Raw genomic sequence first — 16,818 nt, forward strand, 5'->3', positions numbered from 1 at the left:
AAAGAATGTGAAGACAGAGGTGTCTTCAGATAGACCACTTTAAGAATGATCAAGCCAAGGAGGCAAGAGCTTGAAAGTCAACACCAAGGTAGGAAGTAGCAGGCAGGAAGTGACTGAAGATAGCAGGAAGAGAATGAATGATTAGAGAGGGGAGACTGCCAAGGACTTGGGCAAGGAGAAACCTCAGAAGGTTGACTATGGGGAGGGGAGAGACCCTGTGTGCAAGGGACAAACCAGAGGGAGAGAGCAAATGAAACCTTGCACTAAAGACAGTGTCATGGAAAAGAGGCAGGACAAGCCATTGCTATCCTCCTACAAGCTAAAGAGTCACTTACAGCCAACATAAAAATGACTGAAGAACATAAGAATAACTCCTACCACCCTGAGCCAAAGGCCCAAATGTTAAACACCTGCAAACACAAGAGCCTATAAATCTAAGATTCACTGCCACTTCTGCAGGCAGGAAGATCCTTAGGGAAAGTTCTCAGTTGTCAACTTGCAAACCCAAACCTAAAACACCTTTATAAGAGTTTCATTTTCCCCTTTGTTCATGAGAGTGTAATCCAATCCCAGGGTCCAACAGAGGCACAGGGTATGGAGAACCCCCCAGCCTTCAAGAGTGGGACACCTCAGCAAGACTCGTTGGGCAGATCGCCCCTGATGGAGATGGCTGCCCTGCTAGACACCACCCTCACCGTCTGCAGGGCCTGGACACAGTATGAAGCTAATGTCAGCTGCCTGTAAGAAAATGAGTAATCAAGGCACTCCCTGTTATTGCTGGAGTGAAGCTGCTTTGCTCTGGTGGGTGGGATAGAATATTAGACCAAAACAGTGGTGGGATAGAAAAGGGGCAGCTTACAGAGCCACCTTGGTATTCAAGGGAGAAGAAACAAATTTTTGCTAAGGAATTATTCCTGATTTACAACACAGTTATTTTCCCTCTTGCCTCCTCTTTTTTTGCTTTTATTTTTTTCTTCTCTCTGCCCTTCTTCCTCATACTCTGAGGTTCTTATGTAAACAGGGAACAAAGATATGGGACAGCCAAGAGGTTTACCAGGAACCTGTGGCTCCTGCAGCCATTCTGCCTGGAATGGCCACCACCTCCCCCTCCTCCTGGTCCTTGGCCCTCCTCCGGCCCTGCTATCACTGGTTTTGCCAACGCCCATTTGTCCTTCAGACGCATGAAGGTTCTGCCCTCCAGGAAGTTCCCAGCACGGCTCCCCGCATCCCAGCTGATAGAAAGCCTTCTCTCTGCTCTCATGTGACAGCCTCTATCATAGCCCTTGTTACTTCATGCAGACTATATCAGCTTATGGGGCCCTCCCCAGCTGTGAGCTCCTTGGGAGCAAAAGCCAAGTCCTCTGAGAAGTGAAGAGCTGCGCAGAGCAATGTAAAATCTTTAGCCATTACTGCTATTTGACCCTGTATCCTGAGTGCCTAGAGATGAGGTGATATTCAAAAGGTAGCAATTATTATTAGTAGCAACATGTGGCCATGTATTATTTATTATCAGTGTATGACTATTGCAACTATCATGGGAATCAGCATAATTGACAACATGACCACTTAAGGAGGTTGGGCCCAGACACCACAAGAACTCAAGGCAAAGAAGTCATGGTCCTCTGAGGGCAGAAGAAGCTAACAGGCTAGTCACAGATCAGGACAGAGGGTTCGTAAGTGACATTTGGGATTCTAGAGTCTTGGAATCAAATACTACCATCTCCTTCCTTTGCAAAGCATGTGACGGTTTATAAGGCAACTCCACATTCACTATGTCATTTGCTTTCTACAATCTCTGCTGTGAAGGAGGTGGTACTATGCCCATTTTACAAACGAGGAAATGATTCTAACAGAGGAGAAATGGTTTCCTAAAAGTCACTGGCCAAGGAGTGGTTAGTTAGGTTTAGTGGTCAGGTCTTTTGATAGTGCCTTCTGTGTTCTATGAGTGTGGCCCAAAATTAGCTAAGGCCACCTGAAGACTGCAGGACAGCACTGCCAGCCCATCCAGGAAACCAGAGCAGGATCCCCAGGGGTCAGGGGTTCTCCAAAATCAAGCATCAGAATAGCTGCCACTGGACGGTGTAGGGTCCTCAGTCAGAGGGAGATAAGGAAAAGGGGTGGAGGAGCCCAAATTACCACAGATCTCAAGTTGGGGTAACTTTGATTAGCAATTCAGAAACCTCAAAAAGCAGAACCTAAGGAGCCAATTACAGAAGAACTGTCAATGGCAGTTATTTTAAATTGCTCATCTGATTCTTATAAATCTCTAACATAAGTATTATCTCCATCTTACACATAAGGAAACCAAGGTTCAGGGAGGGCTTGTGACATGCCAGTGGTCACCCAGGGGCAGACAGGAGAGTCACACCTGGACAAGGTCTCAGTAGCCCTGCTGGCTCTGCCTTCCATGGAATCCAGGCTTCCTGTGGCCCCCTGTTCCATACTCATCCTGCTGCATGTTTCAGGGCTTCTTGGTTCATCCCATATGGGTCTTTTAAGAGACAAGGTAGCTGGGGCACCCTGCTAAGTGGCCCAGAGTGCAGGGGGAGGTTGTGGGGTAAGGGGCAGGGATGGCAGGAATAGCCAGAAAGACAGGGAAAGGACAGCTGGGGGCCTGAGAACCCTCCCTGTAGAATGGCCCTCTGGGAGTATTAGTAGGAAGAGAACAGACAGGAGGACCAGGCCCCAAAAGTACCAGGAGCCAAAATAGCCCTGGAGAAGGTTTCAAATTCAGGATGCCACCAGTCAGCTGATGACTTCAGAAAGATCACTTCAGCTTTCAGAGCCCTGTGTCCTAGCAAAAAGGAGAAGTTCACCACCTGCCAGTTCTTACCAAAGCAAGGCAGTATAGAGGTAAAAACAGGAAGATCACTATGCTCCTGTTAAAGCAACCCATATTAGATATCCACAACCTAGACATATATCAAAATAGCATGCTCTATAACATAAATATCTATACAAGTTTTACTTGTCAACTAAACAGATAAATAAGATGCAGAGGGTAAGGCAGTCAGAGGGTAAGTAGAGTCATGGATTTCTGGAACCTGCTCATTTTTGTTTAGAAGTTGTTCTTTTTCATGTTATAAATAAATAAATAGCAATCCATTAACATAGGCAAGTATTGACTACTCTATCCCAGCACCGACCAATTTCCGACTTCCAAAAGAACTGCAGTCTGTGCAGTTTCAGAAGTGGCTCTTGGAATCTGTTCCATTAACCAAACAAGGCACTGACTGCAGGCGGTAAGGGAGCAGGCTTATCCCACTTGCTTATGAAGCCTTGCAGCAGATTCCCCAGAGTCTGATTTGGGGTGCCCCAGAGAGCCAGGCTGACCTGATTCCTCCCCTAGCAAAGCCCCAAGGGGCTGGCATGGCTGTCAGCACCACAGAGGCTCAGAGCCAGCTGACTTCATGGTCGGGTAATTCCCAACTGTACAGCTCTCTTATTCAAAACTGACCCACTCTTCCATTTACTCTCAGAAAACTGTGCAGCTGAATTAAATAAAAAGAAAGCAGCTCGGGACACAGGGTTGTGGGAGGGAAAACGTGGCTTCAGACTGAATAGAAATCCAATGTAAAACTGCAACTCCACAGTTGGGGCAAAGGGCACAGGTGTGTCTGGGAGAGACGTTCATGACATCAAGGCCCTAAGACCCAGGAGCCTGGTTTCACCCAGATCCTACTCACAGCCTGGCTTCCACCAGAAGTAGCAAACTCCCTGCATGCAGGCAAGAGCCATGTTTTATTTGACCTGCAAGAAATTATCCTCCCACTTCCAGGCAGGGTTTTCATTTTTTTTATAATTAGTTGCCAATTTATTTCACAGTAGACACAGGTTTCTATTTTTTCCTAAAACCTTGCTGCTAGACCTGACAACACTGGCCCACATTCTGATATAAAAACTCAGGGGGAGGACAGGAACTTCATTTCTCCTGTAGCCACAGATCTGGTTGGCTTCTCCTATTCTTGTTACAGGACAAGAATAGGATGTTCTGCAGCATCTGAGTGTATGACTCCTAATTTACATGAAGCATTATGGATAAATACTCACTTTGATTTATTGGAGGTCAGGGGTTGGGGACCTGTTGATAGCCTGCTGGCTTCCAAAAACTTCAAGCACAGAGCAAGGGAATCAGAAGACCCAGGATTGAAAAACCTTTGGCTATGACCTGATGGCATTTTACCTGGTCCCTGTGTGCCATTCAGCCAATAGGAGGTCTCCCCCTCTACAGAAGGGAGCTTGTGCAGTTTGAAAATTCCACCCCTTATATACATACATATATAAGATGTCCATACAAATAAAACATTGCAGTAGGTGTGGATTCTCCAAGGAAGGATTCATCTTGGGCACAACCATGGGGCTCTTCACCCCCATGACTCCTACCTGGAGCAGGGCATCACTGTAGATATTTCTACCACAACATGGAATTTAAGCTGGTGAGTTTTGCTTAAGAGTATACACATGGGATAATGAGAGATTGTTCAGTTACCAAGGGAAAGACAAGGAGGCCCTCTAGAAGAGCTGTGAACATGGTCATCCATTCCACAAGTTAGTCCTGCTGGAAATTAACTTTTAATGTCTAATTAAATGAATGTGTTGACTGGTTAATGCTGAAAATTCTCACCTATTAACATTTCTTAAAGTTAAAGCATATTTCCCACCCCTGAAAAATGCAAAGGTGTATCTGACTGTCATCCAACATGTAAAATTACCCTTAGTGACTTCATAACTTCAACAGATCCCGATTCAGAAGGACCAGAAAGTGGGATAGCATGATAGAAGAAAAAGATGGAAGAGTCCAAGGCCCTGGGCAACCAGAAGACCAGAGTGAGAGAAATTACTATATGGAGATGAAGAACACAGACATGTAATAAACACTAATATCTGCTTGAGCCAGCTCTGCTTCAGAAAAAGACTAACTACCCTAAGGTGTTCCTACCCTGGCATCCATCTTTCCCCCCCCCCCCGTCATTGAGTTATTAGAGAATAAGCCTTGGGCCAATTGTGGTGATAAAAAACAGTTGAGATCGTGGTGAATTATGAAAGGGATGGCTGTGACCTCAGCCTGAGAGGGAGGAGACAATAACTGAACATAGCTACATCGTCGTCTCTACTGAATGCAGCAGAATGTCCTCCTTCATTTTCACCAGCCCCATCAACACACATGCACACACACACACAAATGCACCAGATCACCACCAAAGGATTAGCATGTTCTTCTAAAAGTGAAATGAATGTCTAACCTCATATAAGAGGGGACATGTGGTCAAGTTCAAATCAAATCACATCCTGAGAGAAGAGCCATATTTTGCATTCAAATTGCTTTGAACGTGTACACAGAGAATGATTGTAATGGCAGCATCTTCATCTCCGGGTAACCAAATCAGTTGCCTTCTATGAAGATTGAAGACTCTAAAAATAATTCTTTTATTGGTATTCAAAAGGGGAGGAGGAATAAAATATCAAAAGTTGGGTAATGACTCTCACCTAGAGGACAAAGCAGTCAAGACACATTTAAATATGAAATTGTGTCCTCCAGTTTCTACATTCGAATGTCAGCTGTGCTAGAAAAACTAATGTGAGTAGATTTATGTGTTGAATCGAGGTGCAAACGAAAAAACAAATAATTCTTATTACAAAAATCACTGAATGAATACAGACCAGATACAAATAACACAGATTGGATCACTCTGCTACACAAAAATAACCCAATTTCTCTTTATCAAAACAAAGACATCTTATTTTAAAACTAGTCATAAGACCTAATAAGGACATAGACTCAGTACCAGCTCAATTATTTGGAGTCCCTTCCTCCTGCCCAGTGCTTTGCTCTGCCAACTCATTTGCATCCCTGCAATGCGTTCTTCTAGACCCCCCAGATTTGTACATATTCTCCAAACCTGCCAACTCCCACCAGTCAGGCTGTGGTGAGAGGCAGCGCAGGAGCCAGTACTGCTGGGAAAGAGTGTTAAGGAGGACGAAGGACCTTACCACTTCTGGGAGCAGCCTCGTTGAGAGGTCATGGATGGCTTTGACCACTATACATATGGAGGACAGAAGGAATATCACCCCCAAGATGACACAGGCTCTGCAAAACACAAAACATTGAGAGTCTTAACTGGGAGAACTCCACACTGCTGAAGAGTTGGCACGGTTGACCACGATGATGACTCAATCTGAAAAGTGAATTTAGCCATAATTCACCACACCCCCGGGCAACCACCCAGGCCCAGGATGGACACCAAGTCACTCTAGGAGAATACAGCTCAGGATTTTACCACCAAAGGCAACTCACAGGTAAGGGGTTCATCATCCTACATCTCCTTACAGTCCTCCACGAATGCTGCATGGAAGGGTCTGCCCTGAAAGCCATCTCCCTGGCCTGGCAAATTTGATGCCTCAATCCTCCTCAGGCTGAAGGGTGAAGAGTTTAACAGCAGAGTGGAGACTGGCATGGGGCATCCCAAGCTCTGCCTCTTGACTTGTTGCATGATCTTGGTCAAGACTCTGAAACTCTTTTAGCTTCTATTTCTTCACCTTTCAGGTGGGAATACTATTTCCTACCTGAAGATGAAATAAGATGATGCATAAAGCATAAAAAAGTAACTTACTTCAGGGGCTGGGGAGATAGTGCAGTTGGTAGAGTGCTTGCCTTGCAAGCATAAGATCCCTAGCACCGTAAAAAAAAAAAAAAGAAAAGAAAAGAAAAGTAACATACTTCAGACAGAGCACTAATTTCCAAAATTTATAAAAAAAAATTAAAAACTTTACACCCAAAATACAAAGAACTCAATCAATAAATGGGCTAAGGAAATGGGCAGACACTTCATAGAAGAAGATATACAGGTGAAAAAATAAATATTTGAAAAAGTGCTCATCATCCCTAGTAATTAGAGAAATGCAAATTAAAACCACCCTAAGATTTCACCTAACTCCAATGAGAATGGTTATCATCAAGAACACAAGCAATAATAAGTGTTGCTGAGGGTGTAGGGGAAAAGGCACACTCACACATTGCTGGTGGAGTTGCAAATTGGTGCAGCCACTCTGGAAAACAGTATGGAGATTCTTCAGAAAACTTGGAATGGACCCACCATTTGACCCAGCTAACCCACTCCTCAGTTTATACCCCATCAACACACAAATTCACAATAGTTAGATTGTGGAACCATCCTAGATGCCCTTCAATTAATGAATGGATAAAGAAACTGTGGTATATATACCCAATGGAATATTACTCAGTCATAAAGAAGAATAAAATTATGGCATTTGCTGGTAAATGGATGGAGTTGGAGAATATCATGTTAAGTGAAATAAGCCAACCCCAAAATACCAAAGGTGAATGTTTTCTCTGATAAGTGGATGATGATACATCATGAGGTGGGAGTGGCAGGGGCAGGCAAGAGAAGAATGGAGGAACTTTGGATTGCGTAGAGGAAAATGGGGAGGGAGGGGATGGGGGAAGGAAAGGGAGTAGACTGAGACAGACATCATTAACCTATGTACATGTATGATTATATGGCTGGTGTGTACCCCATTTATGTACAATGAATCAAAATGCAGTCTGTAAAAATAAAAATTAATATTAAAAAAATATGTATATTATTATTATACATGGGCAGACACCAAAAAAAAAAAAAAAGTAACCTACTGATGATACCTTAAACAAAGGAAGTGAACTCTCAATGTCTCTTCTGGATATGACATAAACATCTTTGGATTTTCCCAGTCAAAAGAAGGAGAAATGATTTGACAATTACAAAACAGAGTGTTTATTATAAAGAGAGAGGAAGGAAAGAAGGAGAGGAAGGAGAGGACAGAGAGGATGACAAGAAAGAAAAAAGAGAGAAAGAATGAGGTCAGCCAAAATACCCAGCACAGGAGGCAGGAACAAGTTAGGAATGAGGCCAATGACAAAGGTAGATGATATACAACCAGGAAGGTGGGCAAGGACATCTGTGAGGTTCATGACAGATTCTGACCATCCAGATACAACAAATCTCAGGAAATAGGAAATAAAGTAAACAGGAGGAAATGCTAATCCTAATACAAGGGTCAAAATACCAAAATGGAGAGGAAAATACAAGGATGACAAAAATTAGCTTTGGATCGTTCCCACCCAACATGAAACCTCCATCATTTGGAAGCCTCCTCCACCAGCTAGCAAATAACCCATTGTTCATTATCCTTCTTGGATTCCCTCATCTAGACTAACAGCACGGTCCCAAACTGTTCACCTATGAAGTGGAACCTACTTCCAATCCTAATAAAACCATGGACAGACACAATCCCCCTAATTTAGAAGTCAGGAATACAAGCTGGTGAACACACTGCATGGAGTTCACTTGGGAGTCTTCTTTCCCATTCTCTAGTTGTAGGTTTTATTCTTTCAAAGACACAGACAGAAAGAATCATTGCGGGCTGGAGCAAAACATACACAAAATGAGCACATACATGAAGGAAAAAGTAATGAACGGACTAGGGATCTCGGTGGAGACTTGAGCAAATGGGTGAGCCACCATGGGTGCCGTGCATTTGCATAATGAGCCCCAAAGGAAAAACATACACTCAAGAGGGAGAAAAGAGAATGTGGGCAGTAAAAACACATTGCCATGGCTAACCAGTTCCATTGAGATGGTACACCTGGGGCAGGTAAGCAAGTGCTCTCAGGCAAAGAAGATTCATGGAGAAGCTGGGTGCCCTTACAGAGGGCCCTTTAGTAACTAGGGACTGGAACAGAGGCAGGGAATCCCAGAGTTTCAGAATCATTGTGAAGCAAATACCAAGCACCCCTTTGGAAGATGGCCAGCTGTGCTCAGCGCTTGAAATAACCATTTCTACCTGTGAGCAAAGGGCTGTAAGGGGTCCCACCACAGGAAAAAGGCCTGAAGTCCAGTAGGCCTCCAACATAAGGGGTTTTGTTTGGGGGTTGCTTTTTGTTTTGGGGGGTTTTTTGGTGCTGGGGATAGAACCCAGGGCTTTGCACATGTAAGCTAGTGCTGAACCACTAAGTTACATCACCAGCCTGCAAAATTTTGTTTGTTTTTCCAAGAGTGAAAAAAGTAGGATTTATTCAAGTGTGAAAAATAGAAATTGAAGTCTTGCAAGAGCAAGAGGGGACCCCTGAATGGGGCTGCCCTGCCCAGGTAAGTTTTGCAATGTGGCTTTTTTTTTCCCCCTCCATTCACAAAACTCCTGAGTGACTGGAAAAGACTCTCCTTTTTAGGTAAATTTCATCACAAACTAAGCACCTCCCAGACGCTGCACTCTTCCAGGGAACTTTTTTTTTCCTGCCTGATTAATACCCCAGTTGGATTTCATCAGAATCTCTAGGATAAACCCAGGCCTATGCATTTTTATAATGCAGGCAATTCTAATGTATATTGGCCTAGTTTAATTTTAATCTAACTCTAATATGAGGCCCAGACCCAATTGAGGTCCTGTCCCTAGGGAGCTTCCACTAGGGGGTTTTTTGGTGCTGGGGAGAGTGGTCACTCCAGCTGGCAAGGAGGGAAAGACTGGTCTGAACTCATGGTCCTTTCCAGGTCCCAGGCCCCACAATGCATATGTTTACTGATTAGCTTCTTCTCCCTGAGAAATAAGTGGGGCAACTAGAACTTCTCCAGGCAATTTGTCACTACATTCTCTTCTCCATCCTCCTGGGGGGAAAAGGGAACAAAGAGCCTCTGCTTCTTTTGGACAGGGAACAGTGATGCACAGGAAATCTACCTTCCGTGAGATCACTGTAGGCACGGTCTAATCATGCACAGAAAGTGGGTTTTGATTTTGTTACATTACTTAAGAAGACAAGTATAAATACTGCAAGACCCTCAATAAATAATTTCTTGCTTATTTATCTTTAATCAAAACTACATTATAAACCCTTAGGTCAAAAAAACATTTTAAATAAAATAAAATAATATAGACTTTAAAAAAGCATTTTTCATTTCCTAGGGTCTACAGTAGCAGGATGTCTCAAATATATCTAGAGAGTGGATATAATCATCAGCTGATTAATTCATCACCAAGTGATCTGTAAGAAACTCCCTGTAGATTCTAAGGAGCATCAACTATTAGGAGGAAAGAGACTTTTACCACTTCAGTCAAATGCACATGGACTAGCCCACACTGTGAAGTAATTCTGAAACATAACAAAAGTTAAAAGAAAGTGTATGATTTGGTTTATTAAACCTGAGTTTCACAGAACTTTAGTCATTATCTTCTTCTATAAAAATCTATAAAAATGCCCAAAAATGTTTTAAAAACTTATTTCAATTTCTTTTAAATGTGTTCCAAATTCAAAAACCACAGTCACTCCTCCTTCAACACTGCTGGAGCCTGTGTCTCAGGACCCAGCCACTCTGACAGCCCGAAGCAGCTATTAATAGCAGAGGGTGTGATGCTATTTTTTATGCCTTATTAATAATATATTGTGTTTACACAGCAGCTTTCTCCTCGGGCACTCAGAGTCCTGCACATCAGCTCATAAATTCCCTGGAGGCCACTCACCAGACCTAGGTTTTTGTTTTTCTGCTATTTTATAAATGAGGAGGGGGAAAGGTATGTTTCATAAACACAAGGAGTCAAAATTGCATGTTGAGGACTAAGAGGCTTGCCCAAGGTCACTCAAGGAGTTTGAAGTCTACATAGAAACAGAACCCAATTTAACTAATGCCCTCCCAGTGGCCACTCCCAGTCAATCATCCATTCACTCAAGACTGGATGTCCAAATCACATGCTCAAACCAACAGCACCGCCCTGGGACTACAGCAGTCTCCAAGATGCAATAACAATTTAGGTCAGGAACAAACACTGCAAACATGGTTGCTTCTGTATCTGTGTGAGCTACTTCCAGACTTGAGAACAGAGGGTGGCAGAGAGTGGAAAAGGATACCTACTCCCGTAGCACATGTGGCCTTCACCTGGACAGGATGGCCTAGAAAGTAAAGAGGGCATTGAGGAGCCAGGTCTCCAGAAAGCACAGACTCTACTTCTCCTCCTGCCCTAAACCTAGAGAATTTTATGAGTCACATGAACCACCAAGCCCTTCCTTCAACATAGTCCCCTGATGAACCCAGACTGAAACTGATCTTGAATTCCCATTGGACCACATCAATGTTTACAACAGCTCAATTCATAATAGCTAAACTATGGGACCAACCCAGGTGCCCTTTAACAGATGAGTGGATAAAGAAAATGTGGTATAGGGGCTGAGGTTGTGGCTCAGTGGTAGAGTGTTTGCCTCACATGTGTGAGGCATTGGGTTTGATTTCCAGCACCACGTATAAATAAATGAATAAAATAAAGATCCATCAACAACTAAAAAAATATTCAAAAAAAGAAAGAAAATGTGATATACACACACACACACACACACACACACACACACACAATGGAATATTACTCAGCCTTAAAGAAGAATGAAATTATAGTATTTGCCAGTAAATGGATGGAGCTGGAGAATATCATGCTGGAAATAAGTCAATCACAAAGAATCAAAGGCCAAATATTTTCTCTGATATGTGGATACTAATTCACAATAAGCGGGCAGAAGGTTAGAGAAGAATAGAGGTACTTTGGAATAGACAGAGGGGAGTGAAGGGAGGAGAGGGGATATAGGGGTAGGAAGGATAACAGAATGAATCAGACAGTATGACCCTACATGCATATGTGATTACACAACCATTATAATACTACATCATGTACAACCAGAAGAATGAGAAGTTATACTAAAGTATGATGTGTAAAAATGCATTCTACTGTCATGTATAACTAATTAGGACAAATACAAAAAATTCCCCCTGGATCAGTGGTTGTCACAATGTGGGCCACAGATGAGTAGCATCCACATCACCTAGGAACTTGAGAGAGAAACAAATTCTGAGCAAGTCCTCCCCAGCCCTACTGAAGCAGAAACTCTAGGACAGGACCCTCAGGTGATTATAATGTGTGTTCAAATTTAAGGACCACTGTGTTAAGACACAAAGCCTGAAAGAAACCTTGGGGAATTCAAAGAGGTGATTAAAGTCACTCCAAAGAAATTATTAAAGGGGGTTAGACCCACTTTTTTTCTGCTAAAAGCTGTGAATTGCTAATTGTGTTAACATTGTAAATGTATGAATAATCTAGGATCATTCATTTTTGCGTCTGAAATTCTAAAGGCAAAAACCTACTGACAGGTATTCACATCCAAAATGAGGTCAGATTGAAAATTTGGTCCCCTGTCAATTGCAGGTGTAAAGGTGCTACTCATGAGGCCTAAGTCCTGTCATGCCAATTCTAAATGACTTGCCCTCAGATCAAAAGAGCCACGCACCAGGAACTTCTCCCATCACTCTAATTTATGACAGACCTAAAACACAGTGTAGCCCTGGCAATTCACCAACTCAGGTCACAGTTTAAAGTATAATTGTTTTATTTATCATGTTTTATTATAGTCTCTAAAGCACTTGTAAGCTGGGCCATTGTTCAAATGTAAAACTAATAATGCAAAATAAAAGGCAGCCAAGTGGTATGAGCATTCATAGCATTTATGGTTTCACCAATTTTTTTTTTTTTTTTTTTTTTTTTGTGGGGCTGGGGATTGAACTTAGGGCCTTGTGCATGCAAGGCAAGCACCCTACCAACTTAGCTATATCCCAGCCCTGGCTTCACCATTTCTAATGATCATTTATTCATGGTTCTTTCTCTCCGTGTGTTCTGCCATTTCAAAGAAAGCCACAAACCAAAATTGGTTTGGAGGCAATGTAAAAAGGAAGGAGAAAGTGAGTAATGAATGGTTGTAAGACAACTCCGCTTCTCCAGGATAGCTATGCCCAACAAGCACCATGTCGCTTGAGATTCTGCCCCTCCTCTCACTCCATCGTTACCAGGGCCCACCTTCTCTCTTACTTTAGGAGCTCCCTTCCTTCTCCTAATATATTTAACCATCTCCATCTCTTTTCTTGACTCTCCTGGGCTCCAGGTCCCATTTCCTTTCTGTATCCATGTTCTCATCTCTCTCCCTCTTCAACTTAACCATCTGCTGTTTTGTGAATGGGTTGCAGCTAAGGTAAGGTTGAACTGGATTGGGTACCATCCCTCAGAACAGAGCTCTCCAGGAAAGAGGTCCATTCTCCTGTTCATAGTTAGACCATCCATATCCTCAACATGCAACCACTAAAGATCTCTCCTTTCTCAACAAATGGCCCTTTGCTTTTATCTATAATTCTACGCAAGCTGAACTGACCCAACTGAAATCCCACTCCCTACCCCTCATCTCCAGGGATAGAAACCAGTGTCTCTTACCTACTAGGCAACTCTACCATTGAGTTGCATTCCAAATCCCCTATGGATAGATTTTATTCTTGGCTTCAACTTGAGGGACAAGATTCAACATGAGAAATCTAATAATCAAGACTCTAGAGCAGGGCAATTCAACCAAACTTTCTATGATAAAAGTGTTCTGTTCTGTATTATTTAATATGGTAGCAGCTTGTCATGTGTGGCCACTGAGCACTTCAAATGTAGCAATGAAGAAATGAAATTTTTATTTTTATTACTTTTAACTAATTAAAATTAAAATGGAGGGCTGGGGTCGTAGCTCAGTGGTAGAGGGCTTGCCTAGCACGTGTGAGGCACTGGGTTTGATCCTCAGCACCACATAAAAATAAATAAAATAAAATAAAGGTATTATGTCCATCTATTACTAAAATATTTTTTAAAAAATTGAAATGGCCATATGGATGGTGACTCCTGTAATGAACAGTGTGGCTCCAGGTGCTGGGCAACAGATAGAAAGGCTCTTTAAAGGGGTCTTGGCCCAGAAACCACTCCTCGAGATTGAATGTATTCATGTGGACTAACAGTGTCTGTTCAAGGGAGCTTGTAAATTGGCATACTTCCTTTGGTACCTCTCACCAATCAATTTCCTCATTTTCCTCCCTCTGTGAGTCCCCCGGACCCCAAGGTTAACTTGCCAAGTCTCATTCTTGTTCTCATCTATGTCAACCAAAATCCAGCCACAGCAGCTGCTCTAGCAGAGGTAACAGCATTTTAGAAGTAGATGTGAAACTTCATTCGCATTCACTTCCACATGCCAAACCCTGAAGCAAAGGCAAATAAGGCCTTCATACCCAGCCTCCAGACAGCACAGATCTTGTGGGTGGAGAACCCAGAAATCATTACTACAGTCATCCCTTGTGAACACAAAAACAGATGAGGGACAAGGAACAACATGAAGAAAGGACTCAAAATGATGAAACACAACCTGGGAATCCTGCAGTGTGGTGTCTAAGCTGGGTGAGCAAGCAATCAAGTAAAGAAGCCAGAAGGCTGTGGAGAGGACTCCAGGCAAAGGAACTTCGTAAACAAAAACATGAATTGTGGGGCCCCTGTCTGAGGTTGGGTAGTGATAAGAAGTTGCTGAAGGATTTTAAGCAAGGGAGACCCATGATTTGATCTAGACTTTGCAAAGACCTCTCTGACTATGGCTAGTGGTTGAAAGGGTTTAAGGAACAGAAACCAGAGACAAGGGAATCAGTTCTAGACAACGTAAATAGTCAAGACAACGAAGGGATGACTCCCTGCGCAGCTGAGAAGAATCAGTGTGGAAAGGCATAGAGAAAGGAGAATTTGGCAGGACTTGGTGACCAAGTGGACATAAGCAGAGGATAAGGGTACATGGACAACCTCCATTTCAAGACTGGCCACATGGTGAGGCTGGAGTGAAAAGCAGGTAGTGAATCTAGTATGAGACTTGCTAAGCTGGTGGAAGAAGGTCCAGATAGCTGACCTGAGCTGCACAAGTATCTCCTGAGTCTCAGTTCCCAGGACCACTTTCCTGAGGCCCCAGGTCTCCCATTGCTGTTTCTGGGGTGTAGGAAGGTGGATGTAGAGACGGAAACAGGAAACAGCCCATCTACAGGTTGCCAGACTGTACCCAGGATTTCCACTTCCAACACACACTGCAAGGGGAATGCATGCTGAGACTCACGGCTCAAAGTCTTTCACTCTATCAACAAAATGCTACTGATTACTGTGCCCTAGAGCAAGAATGTATTCGTGAGCAAGAAAGAACAACTGCCTCTCATGGAGCTCACATGGGGTGACACTGACAATTAACATGTGAACTAGTAAGCACAAGAAACACAAAACTGAATAAAGGGGGAACATAGTGGAAGTGTTATTTTATATTAAGTTGTCTTACTTTTAATATGACTTAGACCAAAATATCTAAAAGATGGGAAAGAAAGCTCTGCAGCCACGTGTGGAAAGACATCCTAGGCAGAGACTCCCTAGCATGAGGGAAGCTGGCGTGTTCCAAGAATGGGAAGAAATAAGCTCAACTCAGAGGCTATATAGGGCCTTAATGTCATAATAAGAAACTGGAGGCTGGGGATATAGTTTAGTTGGTAGAGTGCCTGCCTCCCAAGCACAAGGCCCTGGGTTCAATCCCCAGTACCGCCAAAAGAAAAGAAAAAAAAAGAAGAAGGAAAGAAACGGGGCTTTTACTCTCAGCAAGGCAGGAAACCAACAGGATTGAACATAGAAATAACGTGATCTGACTCATACTCAAAAAGAATCACTCTGGTAGCTCTTTTGAGAACCAAAGAGGGACATGGGTACCAAAGAGGAACATAAGTAGAAGCAGAGAGACTGGGAAGGGCGGGGCGGTGAGTAAGTAACGAAAATGATCCCAGAAAGAAAAAAATCTGAGGTTATAACAGGGTAAGAGAAGTGAGAGGACAGTGGCTGGAGGTGGCAACAGGGGTCTGGGCTCCGCATGTTTCTGTGAGATGAAAGGCAGATTAGCTAAGATACTTCATCTAGTACAGTAAGAAATAAGCCAGCAGGTCTTAGAGTTGAAAAGTACACTCAGGGCAACCTCTCAACCAACATCAAAAATCTTACTACTTAAGCAAAGCAGTGGGATTTAAAGTGAATCACTTATGTATTCTCAATACTCAAGATCAATTATCTGTACATAAATTTCATTTTTTTCTTAAATGCTTACTGAATTTATAACTGCCTGTCCATGCATGGAACATATCCAGCAGATACTCACAGAGTGATGGCAACCTCTGCTGACATGGAGGACAGTACCTTGCTGTGCCTATACACCCTATTAAGCCTTTATTGCATATTTGCCCATCAACCATGAACACACCCATGCCAAGGCAGAGACAGAGAGAGAGACCTATGAGGGTCCACCATATGCCAAGAAGCCTGCTATGCACTAGACATAGTGACAAAAAAAAGACATGGTCTTTTCCTCAAGAAGCAGGGAAAGGAAACTCTTAAATAACACAGAAATCTACCCAGATGAGCTCTGAATTGACTTTGAATGAAGTCAAAAGTCCTCATTGGTAATGAGGAGTAAAAGGGTGTTCTGGGGAAAGTAGATTCAAAGGCCTATAGGATTCCTTCATTCCACAACATTTATGCTATACAACTAATTTATGCCAGGCACTGTTCTAGGGATTGAGCCATGCAGCTATCTGGTGGAAGAACCTTCCAGGCAGAGAAAAGAGTAAGATTCTCGGAGCTGGGAATATGGCTCAGTTGGTAGAGTGCTTGCCTCACATCAAAAAAAAAAAAAAAAATAGTAAGACTCTGAGGCAAAAGGTCTGCTCAACATGAGGAAGACACATCAAGGCAACCACAAGGGGAATAAGAAAGAGGAAAAGTGGTGGAAGTGACTCAAAGGGTGAGGATCCTAAAAGGTCCTGGAGCCATTACAAGGATTTAGGCATTTACAAAGATAGAAAGCCACATGGGGCTGGAACTTGGAAATGACACTGTGTAGCATATTTTAACCAGATCACTGCTGCTTGGCAA

The 16,818-nt window shown here is 43.0% G+C and overlaps 1 protein-coding gene across 1 annotated transcript in view; it reads right to left on the reverse strand.

Annotated features, from left to right (window-relative positions):
- TMEM163 (transmembrane protein 163) overlaps positions 1-16,818 on the reverse strand; it is an 88,171-nt gene that overhangs the window by 36,821 nt on the left and 34,532 nt on the right. Inside the window, exon 3 of the mRNA XM_079135712.1 lies at positions 5,992-6,088. Within this exon, the coding sequence (XP_078991838.1) occupies positions 5,992-6,088 (97 nt within the window). The remainder of the gene's footprint in view (positions 1-5,991; positions 6,089-16,818) is intronic.

The sequence above is a fragment of the Sciurus vulgaris genome, assembly GCF_902686455.1.
Source record: "Sciurus vulgaris genome assembly, chromosome: 3".
In the NCBI taxonomy this organism is placed as follows: domain Eukaryota; kingdom Metazoa; phylum Chordata; class Mammalia; order Rodentia; family Sciuridae; genus Sciurus; species Sciurus vulgaris.